At 45.6% G+C, this 20,432-nt stretch overlaps 1 protein-coding gene across 3 annotated transcripts in view; it reads left to right on the top strand.

Annotated features, from left to right (window-relative positions):
- The window catches only part of LOC144763144 (uncharacterized), a 268,884-nt gene that overhangs the window by 91,473 nt on the left and 156,979 nt on the right, over window positions 1–20,432 (top strand). For all 3 annotated transcript variants that reach the window (XM_078648466.1, XM_078648465.1, XM_078648464.1), the window contains one exon: window positions 520–589. In XM_078648466.1, the coding sequence (XP_078504592.1) occupies window positions 520–589 (70 nt within the window). The remainder of the gene's footprint in view (window positions 1–519; window positions 590–20,432) is intronic.

Here is a 20,432-nt window from a genome sequence, read left to right as displayed (position 1 = left end):
GGCCTCCTCAGAGCAAGGAAATGAGGTAGAGCTTACCTCACAGGTGGCAAATATATGGAGGTATTGTTTGCCTTCAGGGGTTGACGCCTTCACAACTCCACAAATGAAAAAGTTTCACACCACCTAATGCGCAAGTAGATATACTGAATGTTTTTTCTGGTCACGGTCTTATGCATAAGCAGTATTCCTATGTAAGTAATCTGGGATAAAATGTTGTCTGTCAGGAAGTGTTACTGAAAGTAAGTGAACTTCTTCAGTCCTTGCAGTGTTTGTGATGCAGAATATTTCAGCATGCGCTATTGTTTGCCATTCTTGAACAGCCGTAAACATTTGTAGTTTTGATTCACTTAGCATTAACTATATGCTCTTTCTGTTCTGTGCTGTGCTGAATCATTTGAAGATGATGGCTTCTATCAGTTGTGTGTCATTTCTACTTGAAATCCATTTTATTTGGTACTATTTAATTATGCTGTTAATTCTGCAAGTGATTGATAAAAAAAAAATTCTTCTTTTTTTTAGACCCTTGATGATTGACAGCAGTGGACACTATAACCAGCTTCTCGCGTCAAAGTCTGAAGGCAATAGAAATGTAAGCAACATGTCTTTTTATTTGATGAATAAATAATACTGACCAACTCCACAGGGCTCTAGTCCGCTCTTCATTTTAGCACTGTTCTGCAGCACAAATCCCCAAATACTCATTGGATAGGAAGTTGTTTCCGTGATACAAGGTGTAGATGCTTATTTATTCTATTGCCTGTTTCTGCCTGCCAAAAGATTGATATAGAACTATGATTGCAACGACTTATTTTTAATAATATGCAGACAAGAAAACAACTGAGAAATGTTATATGTTCGACTGACAGATCGCTCAAGTTTCAAAGAAACCGTTAAGTAATTCATAACATAGCTAAATAGACACTAGCCACAGAAAACGTCTTGAGTTCCTTGAACTGTATATTTGTGATCTGTTTTAAACATTGAAGACCTCTAAATCACTTTTGCATTCACATCAGTGTTAATATAACACAATTGTCTATCCCGTCTGTGGTAAAATCATTTCCCCATTAGTGATGAGTGTAGTGTTTGATGTGGAGTGAAGAATTTGTACTTAAAGCAAACTGGGACCTCTATGCATTTTAGCCTTCAGTTAGACAACCCTTACAACACTGGTTGGGTTAACAAACATGGATCCAAATACTACACCACTAATGGTGAGAATTCAAACTATGAAAGAGACACCTCACGGGACATCCAAGTGGAAACCAAAGAATAACATCAACTATGTCTCGGGCTAATGCTCATTGACGTCGAGCTCCCTGGTAGTGGACAGGAGGGCATTCCTCTAGAAAGCCATTCAGATCCTCTGTAGTCACATCTGCCTTAGACTTATAGAAGAAGTGAAGATAAGCCACCAAATCCTCTGCTAGTTCGTTCTCACCCAATAACACTGTAGCATCATTAGTTCATAATGTAAGTTCTTGTCTGATCTCCTCTCTTCTGATCATGCTATCATCTTCCCTGCTTTGATGCACCTAGAAGCACAGCTGGAACCCACCACTCAGCAGAGTTTTATATTTCTCCCTCTTAACTCTGGAGTCTTCTCAGTAAAATCTTATCTGCCTTCTATACATGTACTGTGTCCACTTGTAATATGCTCCTTTAGGTCCTTACACTTCTTCTCACTCTCTCATTCTTTACCATCAGTATCTGATATAATATCTCCCCATACCATGGGTTTGTATGCTTCATTTTACATCACCCCTGTGGCCACTGTATCAAATACACCTGTAAGTAGTTTATTGTAGCTTGTCGAACCCTATCAGCCACCTTCAGGTGAATTAGGTGCCATGTATCTAATCTTCAGGTCCGTGACACCCCCTCCCCCTATAGGTGATAAACATCAGTGAAGAGTTATCGGAGCTCCCACAAACCAAGTAGTTCTTCTCTTCCAAACTTAGGATTGCATTGTTTGCTATGAAAAAAAAAATGTTTGTAGGCTGTGTGGCTGTAGATACACATGCTCTGCATGCTCCAGCCACTTAGTCTTGGGCTTGGAAGTTTACAGGTTGGTGTTCTTCGACAAAGTCTTTAGAGTCCCGGAATGCAATGTGACTCTTGCCTTACTAGACAATGTTATGGGCATAGACTCCATGTTAGATTGTTTTTTCAGCCATCGTGTTTGGGCATGCACCAATGGGGTTCAAAGATTTGTCGTGTCTTACAACATTTTTCAGACCCACACAATGGAAAATCAACACCCCCATTAAACAAACCTGTTGTATTTGTCAGCTCTAGCCATAACTGCTTTTGCTTCATTAACTCCCTCAGAAGACTGGCACCCAGCGATCTAGTCCCCAAATGACGCTGAAGAATGTGGATGCTCAAAGGCTGATGAACCACAACAATGCTCAAAGGCTGATGAACCACAACAATGCTTTTTGCCAATCCTGCCTCGCCATTCACTCAAAGAAGTCCTTATGGTATCGAAGGAGGAAGCGCACCGTAAGAGTAACCACCAGATTGCAGCCGATATCCCTGACATTTTCTGCATACAGGGCACTTTCAGTGCTGAGGAAGGAGAGGACGCTAGCTCCTCCAGCATTCTGCCAAGCCACACCCAGCCCAAAGAACATCTCGCCCTGCGACTCCGAACCTGAGGAAAAAGAGGAGGTCTGACTGCCCCCAAAACCAGCAGCCCTCGAATGTAGACCACTCCCAGAGTTGTAAATACACTCGGATCTGACACTAATCCTAAGCCTCACAAGAGGCCCCATGCTGAGACAGAGCACTGCTCCCAAGGTTGTAAGTCATCAAGTACCATGCTGAAAAAGGCTAATCTGCCCTGGGAACTTTTTTAAATCATCCGTTCTTTTCTCTTTCCCACTGTCTTACAGAAAAATAACATAATCCTTCGACCAAAATATGTAATGATCTTTCAGACTGCTTTTTTAAAGAAAATCCTAGCAATCCATGTTCAGTTTCCAACTCGTAGCCCGATTGCTAATTTTGATGACTTTAGCCTGCCTCCTGGTCCTATACTACCAGCCTTTAATCTTATATCTCTGGAGGAATCAGCTGAAGAACTTACTAAATGTAAATCTGGGTCACCTCTAAACCCATGCAAAATCTGATGATCTAATAATAGTTTACACGCTTCTCAATCCTATTGTAAATGAGATCCTGAACACCTCATTGGAGTCTGCATCAATTTCTTGGAAGCAAGCTCTTCTAATCCCACTTAGAAAAAAACTGAACACTGATCTTAATATTTTAAGAAATTTCAGACCTATCTCACTTTTGCCAGTCGTGGTGAAAATGTTGGAGAAACTAGTCAATAGACAACTTACCCGTTACCTGGAATCTAATCATCATCTACATGACTCGCAATCCTGATTTATTTCAGGTTTTACCACCAAATATGCCTTGCTCGAAGTTACTATGTTTATTAAGGAGAATCTCGAACAGAATTTGTTGGCGATGGTGGTCTTATTTGACCTATCCTTGGTGTTTAATACGGTATCTCATAATCTCATTAAACAGTCTAAATTGGAATCCAAGGCGGTGCCATGCCGTGGGTCAAATCTTTTCTTGATGACATGATGCAGGCTGATTTTCTTTCACCTTGTATGTCCACCCCGAAACCTCTTGGCTACGATGTCTAACGGGGCTCAGCATTAAGTCCTACTCTTTTTAATACCTATCTAAAGCCACTGGCGAGCCTTGTTGAATCTTGGGGCCTGATTGTGATCTCGTAGTCTGACGATACTCAACTTCTCCTGTCTTTTCAGTAGAATGACATGGAAGCTCTGATTTCATTTAAACAGTGCCTTAAGTCAGTAGTAGAGTGGATGAGCAGTAACCTTAAGCTAAATTCCAATAAAGCGGAGATCCTCTTTGAGTGGTCGTCCGGTTCAGCAGGTGCAGTCCATTCTTTGATGCAGCCTCTATTTTCTGATTCAGGGAGCAGCGGGGCTGTCTCCTTCTGCCTTCTTTTTAGTCCAGTAATGATCTGAGGACTTAGGGTCTGGAGTGCCACTTATATGCCAAATTCTCATTTGTGGGAGGGGTGGACTCTCTACTCAATAGAGCAGCAGATCCCACAAGGCTGTACTTCCAACTTTATGCCACTTCCTGGGGGGTTGGCCCTCTGACATTCCCAGGATAACCCTCTCTACCTAAACCAAGATGGCGCAAACCTCTTCCCCTTTGAGCGGCCCTGGGTACACCACTGAGGGTACCCAGCTTAATTAGTCACTCCTCGTGAAAACCCGTTCTGCAACAGGTTTTCCCCCTCTGGAGGTGCTGCCAACTTGTCTGCCAACCCAAAGGAGCAGGTAGGTGAAGGTGTGATCGCCATTTGCTTCTCTCAAGCAATAGCCTCTTCGAAGCTGGCCAATCTCTGGCCACCACCCACTAGCCATCCTGGTGGATGAGGTCACATCTCCTCCCTTCAGCAATTCTCTTTGTTCCCTGTTCCTGGGAGCGCTTCACACTTCCTAGCAGGGAGGCAGCATGTTGTCTTGGGTGACAACTGTTGCAGACATACAGGAAACGCGTCCAAAGGTTTGGGCAACAAAATGGTGACTTTCTAAAGTTACCTTTCTGTTAAAAGTTACCTCATGTCTGATCTCAGCAGTGAGTCGGGTTTAATGTAATTATTGTGTTACCTTGGAGCAATATGTTCGAGGCATGTGGGCTGCTGAATTCATATCAGTGCATAGATCGCCGCCTAGTGATGGGTACGGATGATTGCACTTTGTTGTTTTTGAAGAGTCTTCGAAGTATCATGAGATAGGTGACTCCTCCCCTGGACTACAGTGCGCATGGGCATCTTCTCCATCCTCAGATTGTTTTTTTTCGCCATTGGGTTTGGATGCTAACTCCTATACTCCAACTTCGGAATCGAAAACAAAACTTTTCTAAAGGCCTTCGACTTCGACGGTATTGTTCTCGTTCGGTACCTCTCTACTCGATCCAGCTTTCCATCTCGACTCAGTCGTCGATGCGGGCCGTTGGGCCTTTTCGACGCCACGTGAGCCTACGGTCGATGGAAAGAAGCCCGTTTAAAAGGTGCCCACAATGCCACTCCAAGTTCCCACATACTGACAAACACTCTGTATGCAACAAGTGCCTTTCCCCAGACCATATGGAAGAAACCTGCCCGGCCTGCGCCCAGTTTCGGTCGAAGAAAACAATACGGATTTGACGGGCCGCAAGGCAAGAAATGCAGCGACAGGCACTGGAACCGGACAACATCTTCGATGATGACCAGGAACTACCGGAAGCTCCAGACTCGGACCTAGAGATCGTCACCCTCGAGGACTACTCGGACTCCGATGACGAGATCCCACCGGGGCAAATCGTGAGTACCCTGCCCCCGACACCAATTAGCCCATTACCTAAGGCTCCGGTCGAGGCATCGCCAAAAGGCCTTCGCCAAGATCATAAAAAAGTTTCGCCAGCCCCGCCATCCGGCTCGGCTCCGAAATCGGAACCGAAACCTTCAGAGACCCCAGGGCCCAGTACCATTGACCCGAAGAAGTTTCCAGAGCCAAAAAAGGTAGTCGACCCGAAGGGCGTCGAACCGAAAAAGGCCGTACAGCCCAAAAGCATCGAGCCAAAAAAGACTGTCGACGACAAGAAGGCCGCTCAGCCAAAAACTGTCGACCCCAAAAAGGTAGTCGAACCGAACAAGGGCACGCAGCAAAGGGCCTCGAACCAAAGAAGGTCGCCGACCAGAACAAGCCTACTGTCGACCCAGCAAAGGTCGCCGACAAAAAGGGTGCCGTACCAAAAGCCCGTAGCACTGCCGGAAAAACCTACCAACCCAAAGATAAGTGCTCCGAAGACACCAGTCGATCCGAAAAAGAACATAGACTCGGAAAAGGACACTCAACCCAAAAAGCCTGACGAGCACAAAAAACGTGTCGAGCCGAAAGTTCCGGTCGACCCCAAATCACTCGTCGACCGAAGCCGAAGAAAACTAATAAAACACCAAAAGTCATCAAAAACAAGGTGTTGCCGACCCGAAAAAGTCTAACACTCAACCTAGGACTGTAGAGGGAGAACTCTTCCACCCAGATCCATCAGACGACCAGGCAAAGATATATATTAATCCAGAGACTGGTAAAGTTACCATCCTGCACAGGAAGAAGAGGCCATTGGACACTGGCTCTCATTCCCCTATTCCATTAAAGAAAAAGGACTTTGGTACTTCTCCCTCTAGACCCTTCATCCCTTTTCAGCCTATCATGCCTACCACACCTTTTGCTCCTTACTCTCCTTCTCACCACGGGGACAATGAGGGTAACATGGGGGACGAGCCACAGCCACAATATGATTTCCCACAAGATCCTCAACCACAAGAGGAACTATGGGAGGAGCCAACAGACACTTACAACACCCATCCCATCCCTGATGTACCCTCTTATCCAACGAAGCCGTCACCTACTGATGACACCATAGTCTTCAATCAACTCATAGACAGGGCAGCACAATACCACAATGTAGACATGCATAATGACCCTGTCGAAGAAGACTTCTTATTTGTCACCTTCCCTACTTCAGAAAAAAGTGTCAGAACACTTCCCATGTTAAAGGGAGTTTTAAAACATGCACCTGACATATTTAAGGATACAGCCAGGGCACGGGTAATCACTCCCAGAATAGAAAAGAAGTATAAGGCTGCTCCTACAGACCCTACTTACATCAAAGGGCAGTTACCACTAGACTCACTGATAGTGGCTAATGCACGTAAAAGAGCCAGCTCCCAAACAACAGGGGAAGCACCTCCCCCTGATAAAGAATCAAAAATACTAGAGGCATCAGGCAAAAGGGTAGCAGTGCAAGCCTCCAACTCATGGAGGATTGCTAATACACAAGCCCTACTGGCTCGTTACGACAGGGCGCATTATGATCAGCTCGAAAGCCTAATGCAACACCTACCTGAGCCTTTTAAAGCACAAGCTGATTACCTCATACAGGAGGGAAAATTCATAACAAACACCTCCATCAAATGTGCGCTTGACGCAGCAGACACCGCAGCTCGATCAATTAACACTAGCGTCTTACTACGCAGACATGCATGGCTGCGTATTTCCGGGTTTAAGAATGAGGTGCAGTCCACCATTCTTAACCAACCAGTTAATCAGGACTTTCTATTTGGGCCTGCTGTCGACACCATTTTGGATAAAATGTAAAAAGACACAGAAACCGCAAAATCAATGGGGGCATTGCAATTTCAGCAACATAGAGGCTCCTTTCGACGCTCCTCATACAGAGCAACTACACGAGGAAATACCTCGCAAACATCTGCCTCATACAAAAGTAACACACAAGGTTCCTTCAACAAGAACACAAACAGAGGAGGTTATAGGGGCAACAATAATAAGGGAAGAGGACGTGCAGGCAATAACACCAGAGCCTCCACTGCCACAAAACAGTGACTTCATCACGCTACCTCCAGGCCACCTAACACCGGTCGGAGGCAGACTCCAACAGTTCCTACCTGTCTGGCACGCAATTACCACGGACAGGTGGGTGAGAGAAATTATCCAGTTTGGTTATTGCCTAGAACTGACTTCTACACCACCAAACATACCACCCAGACATCGTCCTAGGTCCACGGAACACATCACCCTGCTCCAACAAGAGGTGAAATGCATGCTGGAAAAGGGGGCCATAGAGCAAGTCCCTTTCCACCAGCAAGGGACAGGAGTATAGTCCCTATACTTCCTTATTCCCAAAAAGGACGGTTCCCTCAGACCAATATTGGACCTCAGACCCCTAAATCAATATATACTATCGGAGCACTTCCATATGATCACACTACAGCAAGTGCTCCCGTTGCTACAACAAGGAGATTTCCTAGCAACACTGGACCTCAAAGATGCGTATTTTCACATACCCATCCATCCAGCCCACAAAAAAATATCTCAGATTCACAATAGAAGGTCAACACTACCAATTCAAGGTTTTGCCCTTCGGGGTTACCACGGCTCCAAGAGTGTTTACAAAATACTTAGCGACAGTAGCAGCACATCTCAGAAGGCAACACATCCATGTGTACCTTTATCTGGATGATTGGCTAATACAAGCAAAATCGTACCAGCAGTGTGCAACACACACGTCTCAAACACTTCAGTTGCTACACAGCCTAGGGTTTTCAATCAACTACCCAAAATCGCATCTGCTACCAACCCACACACAGCAATACCTGGGAGCCACTATAAATACCTGTGGCAAAGGCATATCCAAACTCCGCAAGGATAGCCAGCATGCAGATACTCATTCGCAAATTCCTGCCACAACACTCTCTGCCAGCTCGAGTCTTTATGCAGCTCACAGGCATGATGGCCTCCTGCATATTCATTGTCCCCCATGCCAGACTCCAAATGCGCCCATTACAAGAATGCCTAGCACGGCAATGGAACCAGGCTCGAGGACAACTAAAAGACCTAGTGTTGGTAGACAGTCGCACTCACAACTCTCTGCGGTGGTGGAACCCACAAAACCTTTCCAAGGGGCGACTGTTCCAAGAGTCAGTTCCACAACTAGTACTAACAGTGGACGCATCACTGACAGGCTGGGGAGCCCATCTCCTTCAATACACAGTACAAGGGCTCTGGACAAACAAACAGAAAAAGCTGCATATCAACCAACTAGAGTTGCTAGCGATATTCCTAGCCCTGAAAGCATTTCAGAAATACTTGTACAGCAAGACGGTGTTGATCCGGACGGACAACATGACCGCAATGTACTATATCCAGAAACCGGGAGGAACGCACTCTCTACAGCTGTCCCATCTGGCACAAAGCATATGGAAGTGGGCTATTCCAAAAAACATTTTTCTCCTAGCAGAACACCTTCCAGGGAAAGACAATCAGATTGCCGACCTGCTCGGAGGCACAGCCAACAACTACACGAATGGGAGATTCACCCTCAAGTTCTCCAGCCAGTCTTTGAAGAGTGGTGTCACCCAGAGATAGACTGTTTGCCATAAAAGACAACTCCAAATGCCAGTACTTTGCCGCCAGGTTCCCACGTCCGTTGTCACAGGGCTTTGCGATATGGATGAACTGATCAGGCAGATTTGCGTACGCTTTTCCCCCAACACCACTGATCCCGCTGGTGGCACGCAAACTGTGGCAACACTCACTCACGCTAATCCTAGTTGCTCCCACATGGGCGAGACAACCGTGGTACACAACGTTCCTAGAACTTTCAGTAGTTCCTCATCAAAGACTGTGCCTTGCACCCCATCTTCTAACTCAGAACAATGGAGAAATCAGACACCCAGATCCCAATCAGATGAACCTAGCGGTCTGGCTCCTGAGGTCTTAGAGTTTGGATACCTTAACTTGCCCCCAGACTGCATGCACATCATTAGGGAGGCAAGACGACCAACCACACGAGCGTGCTATGCAGCTAAATGGAAGAAATTTGTTATTTACTGCAACAATAACCAAATCAACCCATTAGACGCTTCCATACAAAACATCATATGTTACCTGCTGCATCTACAAAGATGCAACTTAGCATACTCTTTGATACGACTACACCTCGCTGCTATTGCAGCATACCTTCAAAACAGGCAACACCTTTCACTGTTTAGAGTACCAGCAATCAAAGCCTTCATGGAGGGTCTAAAAAGGGTAACCCCTCCAAGGCACACCCCTTACCATGTCTGGAATCTAAATATAGTGCTTATCAGACTTATGGGACCTCCTTTCGAACCGCTACACTCATGCGAACTACAATTCTTAACGTGGAAGGTAGCATTCTTGGTTGCCATTACCTCACTCAGAAGAGTAAGCGAATTACAAGCACTAACAATCCAAGAACCTTTCATGCAAATACATGCCAACAGGGTGGTTCTTAGAACAAACCCTAAGTTCATGCCAAAGGTCGTATCCAATTTCCATATCAATCAATCAATAGAACTGCCAGTATTCTTTCAAAATCCACAGTCAGTAGCTGAGAGAGCCCTACACACATTAGATGTAAAAAGAGCTCTACTTTATTATGTGGAACTAAATCATTTAGAAAAACAAAGCAACTATTTGTTGCTTTTGCACCACAACACAAGGGAAATCCTATATCAAAGTCAGGAATAGCCAGATGAATAGTTAAATGCATTCAAATATGCTATCAAAAGGCAAAATGCACTTTAACCGTCCCCCCAAGAGCACACTCTACAAGAGAAATGGTGGCATCCATGGCTTTCCTAGGGAATATTCCTCTTACATATGTAAGGCAGCCACATGGACCACCATACACACTTTCACAAAACACAACTGTGTAGACCTGCAAGCAAAACAGCAAGCTGCTGTAGGCCAGGCTGTCCTCAAAACTCTTTTTCAAACTTCTGCAGCTGGCACAGGTAACCACCGCTAGAGGAGATACTGCTATACAGTCTATGCACAGATATGAATTCAGCAGCCCACATGCCTCGAACGGAATATGCTACTTACCAGTATGCATCTGTTCTTGGCATGTAGTCTCCAGCTGACGGTCCCACGAACGAGGACCGTCTCTTGGGGTGATAGATGCTTCACAAACACAGCTGCTAGACTGTGGAACACGCTCCCGATTGCGATAAGGTCTACCCCCTCACTGTTTCAGTTTAGAAAATTACTGAAAACCTGGCTGTTCGACCAATAACCTTTCCAATAACTGCACATTTTTGAATCTTGATAATGCTCCTACCGGGACAATGAGTTGAGTCATAGCGCCAAGACACCTACGGGTAAAAGTTGCGCTTTAAAAATTGTAAAAATAAATAAATAAATAAATGTAGGGCTGCTGACATTCGTATCGCCCGCCCTCCTCCCCGGTGCCTGTCGCAGCTGCAGCATTTTCTCTGGCATGGCCATCTCTTACTTTACTATCTCCATCTCTGCCACAATGGCGAAAAACAATCTGAGGATGGAGAAGATGCCCATGCGCACTGTAGTCCAGGGGAGGAGTCACCTATCTCGTGAAACTTCGAAGACTCTTCCAAAACAACAAAGTGCAATCATCCTGACCCAACACTAGGCGGCGATCTATGCACAGATATGAATGTCAGCAGCCCTACATGCCAAGAACAGATGCATACTGGTAAGTAGCATATTCCCTTTGATGGTCCCAAATGTATATTAGCACTTAGTGTGGTGGCTAGTGAAACTCCATGTTCACCAATGGGAGCACCAGCCTTACTATAGCAAAAATGTAAATTTTGTGTTTTCACTGTCAGGCCATGCTGAATACAAAAGAAACATGCCCTTTTTTAATATTAAGCACCCTGCCTGGTTGGCTACACAAGCCTTCCATAGGGGCAACTTACTAATACAAAAAGAGAAGGTTTTGAGATGGCAAAGGGGCTTATTTTGCCATGTCAAGTTTGCAGTTTTAAAGCTGTCCCATTAGGCTGCAGTGGCAGGCCTACAGGAATGTTTTTACTTTGTTACTGTGGTGGTGGCACAATTAAGTGTTGCAGTCTGGTAGTGGCATTTAACTTACTAGCCCTGGGTACTTCTTGTACCATATACTAGGGACTTGTAAGTAAGTTAAATGACCCAATCCGGTATTAGTCAATGGTATACTACTTTTGGGTTCAGAGTACATGCACTAGGCCTGGATAATAAGATCCAGAGCACCACAGTCTAACCAGCAGCCTCAGTCAAATGCCTCAGTTCAAAAACTTGTGTGTAGTGATGAGCATTAAAAAATGGTCCTTTCGTACAAACAACAACATCTGTTGTGCCTTAGATGCCACAGACATAGACTCTCTGGGCATTGTCAACAGTGTTCTTGTCTCAGACGCCATGCCTAGCTCCGTATTTCAGGGTTCAAGCCGGAGTTCCAACAACATCTTCTCAATCTCTCATTCGAAGGGGGACGCTAGTCTGGGCTACATGTTGATAAGATGCTGGAAAAAATCAAGATGGACACCGACATCACAAAATCCATGGGTGTCCACCTAAGTCTTGCTGCTAGGGGCTGATTTCAGAGGCAGCAGCTTTGAGGAGGAGGTAACACAACTTTCCCTGACCAACCACACTCCTATCTGAGGCAGCAGTCTGTTCACCAGAAGGGAGGAAATGGTCCTACCAGAGGCACCTACAGGCGCAATAACAGCAAAAATAAGGGTGGAGGCCTGTCTGTGGGGAGACGTTACGATTTCCTCTGCCACTGGTAGAAAATCACCTCAAATCAATGGGTTCTGGAGGCGGTTCATCATGGGTACTGTCCAGAACTCTTCACAATCTCCCCCAAACATCTCAACTTGCACACATACCCTCAGCAGACAACATCTTCGCCTTTTCCAGGAAAAGATGCAACCGCTCCTCCATAATGGGACAATGGAGAGAGTGCCAGGCAAGGGCGTCTATTCTTTACTTCCTCTTTTCCAAGAAGAACTGCCACCTCAGGCCAATTCTGGAGCTCAAGCCCCCGACAAATGCATCTTGGTGGAGCGGTTTCACATGGCAACCCTGCAGGACTTCCTCCCTCTGCTCAAAGAATACGAGTGCTTTAGACCTCAAGGACACCTACTTCCACATAGCCATCATCCGTGCCTACTGGTGCTACCTTAACGTTGTGGTAAGTAAACAACACTACCAATTTCATTTTACTGGTTACCGTTGCCCTAAAGGTGTTCACAAAGTGCCCGGTGGTGGAAGCGGCTCATCGAAGAAGGTGCAGCACTCTTGTTTTGCCCTATCTCGACGATTAGCTGATCAAGAGTGCAAGCAGCATTGACTGACCCATACTTAAACACCATAAATGCCACCAAGTCCCTCCTACAACTTCTACACGTCCATTTCTTACTGTGGACCGAATTAAATGCAGTTACATGCAAGTCTACCCGACCCAACAGAGGATGTTGACATGTCAGCAGCTGCTGGCTCTTTTTCAGGCCAATTGTCAGCTTACAGTCAAGACAGTAACCTAGGGATGATAGCCTTGTGCGTTGCCCTATTCCCCTCAGCAAGCCTCCCACCCACCCACCCAATTACAAGAGCGCCTCTCGGTGCAATGGTCTCAAATGTAGTATCACTGGTAGACCAAGTGTTGCTAAAGGCCAGTGCTCAACGTGCTCTGAAATGGTGGTAAAGCAACAATCTGTTGCAGTGCAGACCTTCTTCAGACGCAGTCATGCAGGTATCCATTACAGTGGATGCCTTGCTTGCAGTCTAGACAAAATGACGACTGAGGGATTGTGCCCCCCTCAGTACCATGGGTGACACATCAACTACCATGAGCTGCTGGCTATGTGCCTCTCTCTCAAAGCATACTTTCAAGCCATTTAAGGCAATGAACTTCTCATCAAAATAGACAACATGATAGGCATTTATTGCCTCAAGAAGCATGGTGATAAGCACTCTCTCCCGTGTCAATACGAAACTAGTGCAACAGATCTGGCTGTGCGCCACATAGCATTGCATACAGCTCCATGCAGATGCTTTCCAGGGGGTAGTTGGATCTTCTCAAAGAACAAAGGCCAGATCCAGCACCCAGACCCCAGGCAACTTAACCCAGAGATTTAGCACCTGAGGTCGTAAATTTTGGTTATCTTCATCCTCCGTAAGAGAGCATGACCATCCGGCGGGAAGACTGCAAGCCTACTGTGCAGGTCTATTATGTTGCAGAGTGGAAATTGATTGTCCTCTACTGCATCCCTAGGCAGCTGCACCCTATAAAGCCTACTGTCAGAACATCATTTGTTACATCTTGAGCCTGCAAATGTTAGGTCTCACGCATCCAATCGGCTACACCCAGCCGCTGTTGGTGCTGACATACAAAACACATTCTTCCTTATTTAGGATCGCTCTCATCAAAACATTCATGTAGGGCATCAAGAGGATCATACCTTCCAGGGTCCATTGTGTCTGTCCGTGGACACTTAATGTAGTGCGCACCACACTCATGCCCCCCCCTTTGAACTCCTGTAATCTAGCCCTTTACATTTCCTCTCGAGGAAGGTGACTTTCCTCGTATCCATAACGTCCCTTCGATGCATCAGTGATGGCAGGTATTTACCCTTCAAGAGCCTTTCATTGAGGTACACAGGGCTTTACTCAGACGTTGCTCCCTAAGATAGTATCCCTTTCCACCTCAATCAAACTATAGAGCTCCCCACCTGCCTCCATGGATACCATGTTCACCGTAGATCTCTTCTCTTCTTAGCTATTACACACTGCCGAGTGCACATGGCTTCCATACAAAACATCATATGTTACCTGCTGCATCTACAAAGATGCAACTTAGCATACTCTTTGATACGACTACACCTCGCTGCTATTGCAGCATACCTTCAAAACAGGCAACACCTTTCACTGTTTAGAGTACCAGCAATCAAAGCCTTCATGGAGGGTCTAAAAAGGGTAATCCCTCCAAGGCACACCCCTTACCATGTCTGGAATCTAAATATAGTGCTTATCAGACTTATGGGACCTCCTTTCGAACCGCTACACTCATGCGAACTACAATTCTTAACGTGGAAGGTAGCATTCTTGGTTGCCATTACCTCACTCAGAAGAGTAAGCGAATTACAAGCACTAACAATCCAAGAACCTTTCATGCAAATACATGCCAACAGGGTGGTTCTTAGAACAAACCCTAAGTTCATGCCAAAGGTCGTATCCAATTTCCATATCAATCAATCAATAGAACTGCCAGTATTCTTTCAAAATCCACAGTCAGTAGCTGAGAGAGCCCTACACACATTAGATGTAAAAAGAGCTCTACTTTATTATGTGGAACTAAATCATTTAGAAAAACAAAGCAACTATTTGTTGCTTTTGCACCACAACACAAGGGAAATCCTATATCAAAGTCAGGAATAGCCAGATGAATAGTTAAATGCATTCAAATATGCTATCAAAAGGCAAAATGCACTTTAACCGTCCCCCCAAGAGCACACTCTACAAGAGAAATGGTGGCATCCATGGCTTTCCTAGGGAATATTCCTCTTACATATGTAAGGCAGCCACATGGACCACCATACACACTTTCACAAAACACAACTGTGTAGACCTGCAAGCAAAACAGCAAGCTGCCGTAGGCCAGGCTGTCCTCAAAACTCTTTTTCAAACTTCTGCAGCTGGCACAGGTAACCACCGCTAGAGGAGATACTGCTATACAGTCTATGCACAGATATGAATTCAGCAGCCCACATGCCTCGAACGGAATATGCTACTTACCAGTATGCATCTGTTCTTGGCATGTAGTCTCCAGCTGACGGTCCCACGAACGAGGACCGTCTCTTGGGGTGATAGATGCTTCACAAACACAGCTGCTAGACTGTGGAACACGCTCCCGATTGCGATAAGGTCTACCCCCTCACTGTTTCAGTTTAGAAAATTACTGAAAACCTGGCTGTTCGACCAATAACCTTTCCAATAACTGCACATTTTTGAATCTTGATAATGCTCCTACCGGGACAATGAGTTGAGTCATAGCGCCAAGACACCTACGGGTAAAAGTTGCGCTTTAAAAATTGTAAAAATAAATAAATAAATAAATGTAGGGCTGCTGACATTCGTATCGCCCGCCCTCCTCCCCGGTGCCTGTCGCAGCTGCAGCATTTTCTCTGGCATGGCCATCTCTTACTTTACTATCTCCATCTCTGCCACAATGGCGAAAAACAATCTGAGGATGGAGAAGATGCCCATGCGCACTGTAGTCCAGGGGAGGAGTCACCTATCTCGTGAAACTTCGAAGACTCTTCCAAAACAACAAAGTGCAATCATCCTGACCCAACACTAGGCGGCGATCTATGCACAGATATGAATGTCAGCAGCCCTACATGCCAAGAACAGATGCATACTGGTAAGTAGCATATTCCCTTTGATGGTCCCAAATGTATATTAGCACTTAGTGTGGTGGCTAGTGAAACTCCATGTTCACCAATGGGAGCACCAGCCTTACTATAGCAAAAATGTAAATTTTGTGTTTTCACTGTCAGGCCATGCTGAATACAAAAGAAACATGCCCTTTTTTAATATTAAGCACCCTGCCTGGTTGGCTACACAAGCCTTCCACAGGGGCAACTTACTAATACAAAAAGAGAAGGTTTTGAGATGGCAAAGGGGCTTATTTTGCCATGTCAAGTTTGCAGTTTTAAAGCTGTCCCATTAGGCTGCAGTGGCAGGCCTACAGGAATGTTTTTACTTTGTTACTGTGGTGGTGGCACAATTAAGTGTTGCAGTCTGGTAGTGGCATTTAACTTACTAGCCCTGGGTACTTCTTGTACCATATACTAGGGACTTGTAAGTAAGTTAAATGACCCAATCCGGTATTAGTCAATGGTATACTACTTTTGGGTTCAGAGTACATGCACTAGGCCTGGATAATAAGATCCAGAGCACCACAGTCTAACCAGCAGCCTCAGTCAAATGCCTCAGTTCAAAAACTTGTGTGTAGTGATGAGCATTAAAAAATGGTCCTTTCGTACAAACAACAACATCTGTTGTGCCTTAGATGCCACAGACATAGACTCTCTGGGCATTGTCAACAGTGTTCTTGTCTCAGACGCCATGCCTAGCTCCGTATTTCAGGGTTCAAGCCGGAGTTCCAACAACATCTTCTCAATCTCTCATTCGAAGGGGGACGCTAGTCTGGGCTACATGTTGATAAGATGCTGGAAAAAATCAAGATGGACACCGACATCACAAAATCCATGGGTGTCCACCTAAGTCTTGCTGCTAGGGGCTGATTTCAGAGGCAGCAGCTTTGAGGAGGAGGTAACACAACTTTCCCTGACCAACCACACTCCTATCTGAGGCAGCAGTCTGTTCACCAGAAGGGAGGAAATGGTCCTACCAGAGGCACCTACAGGCGCAATAACAGCAAAAATAAGGGTGGAGGCCTGTCTGTGGGGAGACGTTACGATTTCCTCTGCCACTGGTAGAAAATCACCTCAAATCAATGGGTTCTGGAGGCGGTTCATCATGGGTACTGTCCAGAACTCTTCACAATCTCCCCCAAACATCTCAACTTGCACACATACCCTCAGCAGACAACATCTTCGCCTTTTCCAGGAAAAGATGCAACCGCTCCTCCATAATGGGACAATGGAGAGAGTGCCAGGCAAGGGCGTCTATTCTTTACTTCCTCTTTTCCAAGAAGAACTGCCACCTCAGGCCAATTCTGGAGCTCAAGCCCCCGACAAATGCATCTTGGTGGAGCGGTTTCACATGGCAACCCTGCAGGACTTCCTCCCTCTGCTCAAAGAATACGAGTGCTTTAGACCTCAAGGACACCTACTTCCACATAGCCATCATCCGTGCCTACTGGTGCTACCTTAACGTTGTGGTAAGTAAACAACACTACCAATTTAATTTTACTGGTTACCGTTGCCCTAAAGGTGTTCACAAAGTGCCCGGTGGTGGAAGCGGCTCATCGAAGAAGGTGCAGCACTCTTGTTTTGCCCTATCTCGACGATTAGCTGATCAAGAGTGCAAGCAGCATTGACTGACCCATACTTAAACACCATAAATGCCACCAAGTCCCTCCTACAACTTCTACACGTCCATTTCTTACTGTGGACCGAATTAAATGCAGTTACATGCAAGTCTACCCGACCCAACAGAGGATGTTGACATGTCAGCAGCTGCTGGCTCTTTTTCAGGCCAATTGTCAGCTTACAGTCAAGACAGTAACCTAGGGATGATAGCCTTGTGCGTTGCCCTATTCCCCTCAGCAAGCCTCCCACCCACCCACCCAATTACAAGAGCGCCTCTCGGTGCAATGGTCTCAAATGTAGTATCACTGGTAGACCAAGTGTTGCTAAAGGCCAGTGCTCAACGTGCTCTGAAATGGTGGTAAAGCAACAATCTGTTGCAGTGCAGACCTTCTTCAGACGCAGTCATGCAGGTATCCATTACAGTGGATGCCTTGCTTGCAGTCTAGACAAAATGACGACTGAGGGATTGTGCCCCCCTCAGTACCATGGGTGACACATCAACTACCATGAGCTGCTGGCTATGTGCCTCTCTCTCAAAGCATACTTTCAAGCCATTTAAGGCAATGAACTTCTCATCAAAATAGACAACATGATAGGCATTTATTGCCTCAAGAAGCATGGTGATAAGCACTCTCTCCCGTGTCAATACGAAACTAGTGCAACAGATCTGGCTGTGCGCCACATAGCATTGCATACAGCTCCATGCAGATGCTTTCCAGGGGGTAGTTGGATCTTCTCAAAGAACAAAGGCCAGATCCAGCACCCAGACCCCAGGCAACTTAACCCAGAGATTTAGCACCTGAGGTCGTAAATTTTGGTTATCTTCATCCTCCGTAAGAGAGCATGACCATCCGGCGGGAAGACTGCAAGCCTACTGTGCAGGTCTATTATGTTGCAGAGTGGAAATTGATTGTCCTCTACTGCATCCCTAGGCAGCTGCACCCTATAAAGCCTACTGTCTAGAACATCATTTGTTACATCTTGAGCCTGCAAATGTTAGGTCTCACGCATCCAATCGGCTACACCCAGCCGCTGTTGGTGCTGACATACAAAACACATTCTTCCTTATTTAGGATCGCTCTCATCAAAACATTCATGTAGGGCATCAAGAGGATCATACCTTCCAGGGTCCATTGTGTCTGTCCGTGGACACTTAATGTAGTGCGCACCACACTCATGCCCCCCCCTTTGAACTCCTGTAATCTAGCCCTTTACATTTCCTCTCGAGGAAGGTGACTTTCCTCGTATCCATAACGTCCCTTCGATGCATCAGTGATGGCAGGTATTTACCCTTCAAGAGCCTTTCATTGAGGTACACAGGGCTTTACTCAGACGTTGCTCCCTAAGATAGTATCCCTTTCCACCTCAATCAAACTATAGAGCTCCCCACCTGCCTCCATGGATACCATGTTCACCGTAGATCTCTTCTCTTCTTAGCTATTACACACTGCCGAGTGCACATGGCGAAACATGCTGTGTTCACTTGCCACTCCATACATACATTCACCCACTGTGCGAAAAACAAACTAACTTGAATCAGTGCTGATCTGCATTGTCCACCAAAGGAGGAGTCACACTACATTCCATCACTCGAAAGACGTCTTCAACGAAAATCTGCAAAAATCTGAAACCTAACACCAGCTGGCATGAGCATGCAGAGCATTTAAATCTACAGCACTATGTGCTACAAACAGATGCTTAAAGGTTAAGTAACATTTTCCTTCTTGAATATGTTTTTGGGCCCCTGAAAATACTGCTGATCGGTTGCATGTTTCTCCCTCCACATGTCCTTCAGCCCCTGTGATCCCGTCCAGCTTCATTGCATATGTCAAGTCCTCTTGTACAGAGCAGCATTTACCTGAATGAGCATCCTGGTACTAAAGTTAACTAGTCCATGCTACAAAGCTCTCTCATAATTGATCTTCAAAAGGAAATATTTTAAAAGCTTTACAAAATGGAAAGTAGAATCAATCTTTTTGAGGTTGCATGGGAGTGTATTCCAGAGCTTAGCTGCTAAGCAACTAAAAGCCATATCAGGCCCTCCTCACTTCGAGCAATACTAAATTACAAGCTTTGGTTGAATGAAGTGATCAGCAGGGGATGTACCTGTGGAATTTTGGGCTTTTAATATAGAAAGCAAAATCACCATGCAGCCTGGTTTTCTTCTCCACTGGTAACCAATGAAGTTTCTTACTGTATGCTTACACATGTGCCCATTTAGTGCATGGATCCGCCTAACCGAGGCTTTCTGGCGGACCTGAAGCTTCGCTAAATATCCTTTAGAGATGCCTTATTAACGGCTGTTGCTATAGCCTAACTTTAATAGGATTAGGGCATGAGTCATGATGATTCTGTCATCCAAGGACAGGAATGGAAATATTTTCTTATATTATTTCAGGTATAAGAAACCATTGGATGCAGGTTTATTGATTTGGGGCCATATGTAGGTAATCTACATTTACCGATTCTAAAATACCGAATTTTACCGATTCGGTATTTCAGAATCGGTAAATGGTATGTAGGAAACAATTCGGTAAATATTACTGAATCGGTATGATTCGGTATTTAAGAATCGGTATTTACCGATTCGGTAATTTCCATTCATTCCTATGGACCTAGAGGCCCATAGAAATGAATGGGAAGCCATTCACTATTACCGATTTGGTAAATACCGAATCGGTAATAGCGGGCACATATTCAAGGGTGGCAGGGTGTCATATTGACACCCTGTTGCACCCCTGAATCGTGCATGTGTACACATGTGGCACAAATACATGCCGTAATACGTATTCGACGGGCCGCAAGGCAAGAAATGCAGCGACAGGCACCGGAACCGGACAACATCTTCGATGATGACCAGGAACTACCGCAAGCTCCAGACTCGGACCTAGAGATCGTCACCCTCGAGGACTACTCGGACTCCGATGACGAGATCCCACCGGGGCAAATCATGAGTACCCTGCCCCCGACACCAATT

The sequence above is a fragment of the Lissotriton helveticus genome, chromosome 6 (assembly GCF_964261635.1).
Source record: "Lissotriton helveticus chromosome 6, aLisHel1.1, whole genome shotgun sequence".
NCBI lineage: Eukaryota > Metazoa > Chordata > Amphibia > Caudata > Salamandridae > Lissotriton > Lissotriton helveticus.
This window is presented reverse-complemented; position numbering and strand designations above follow the sequence as displayed.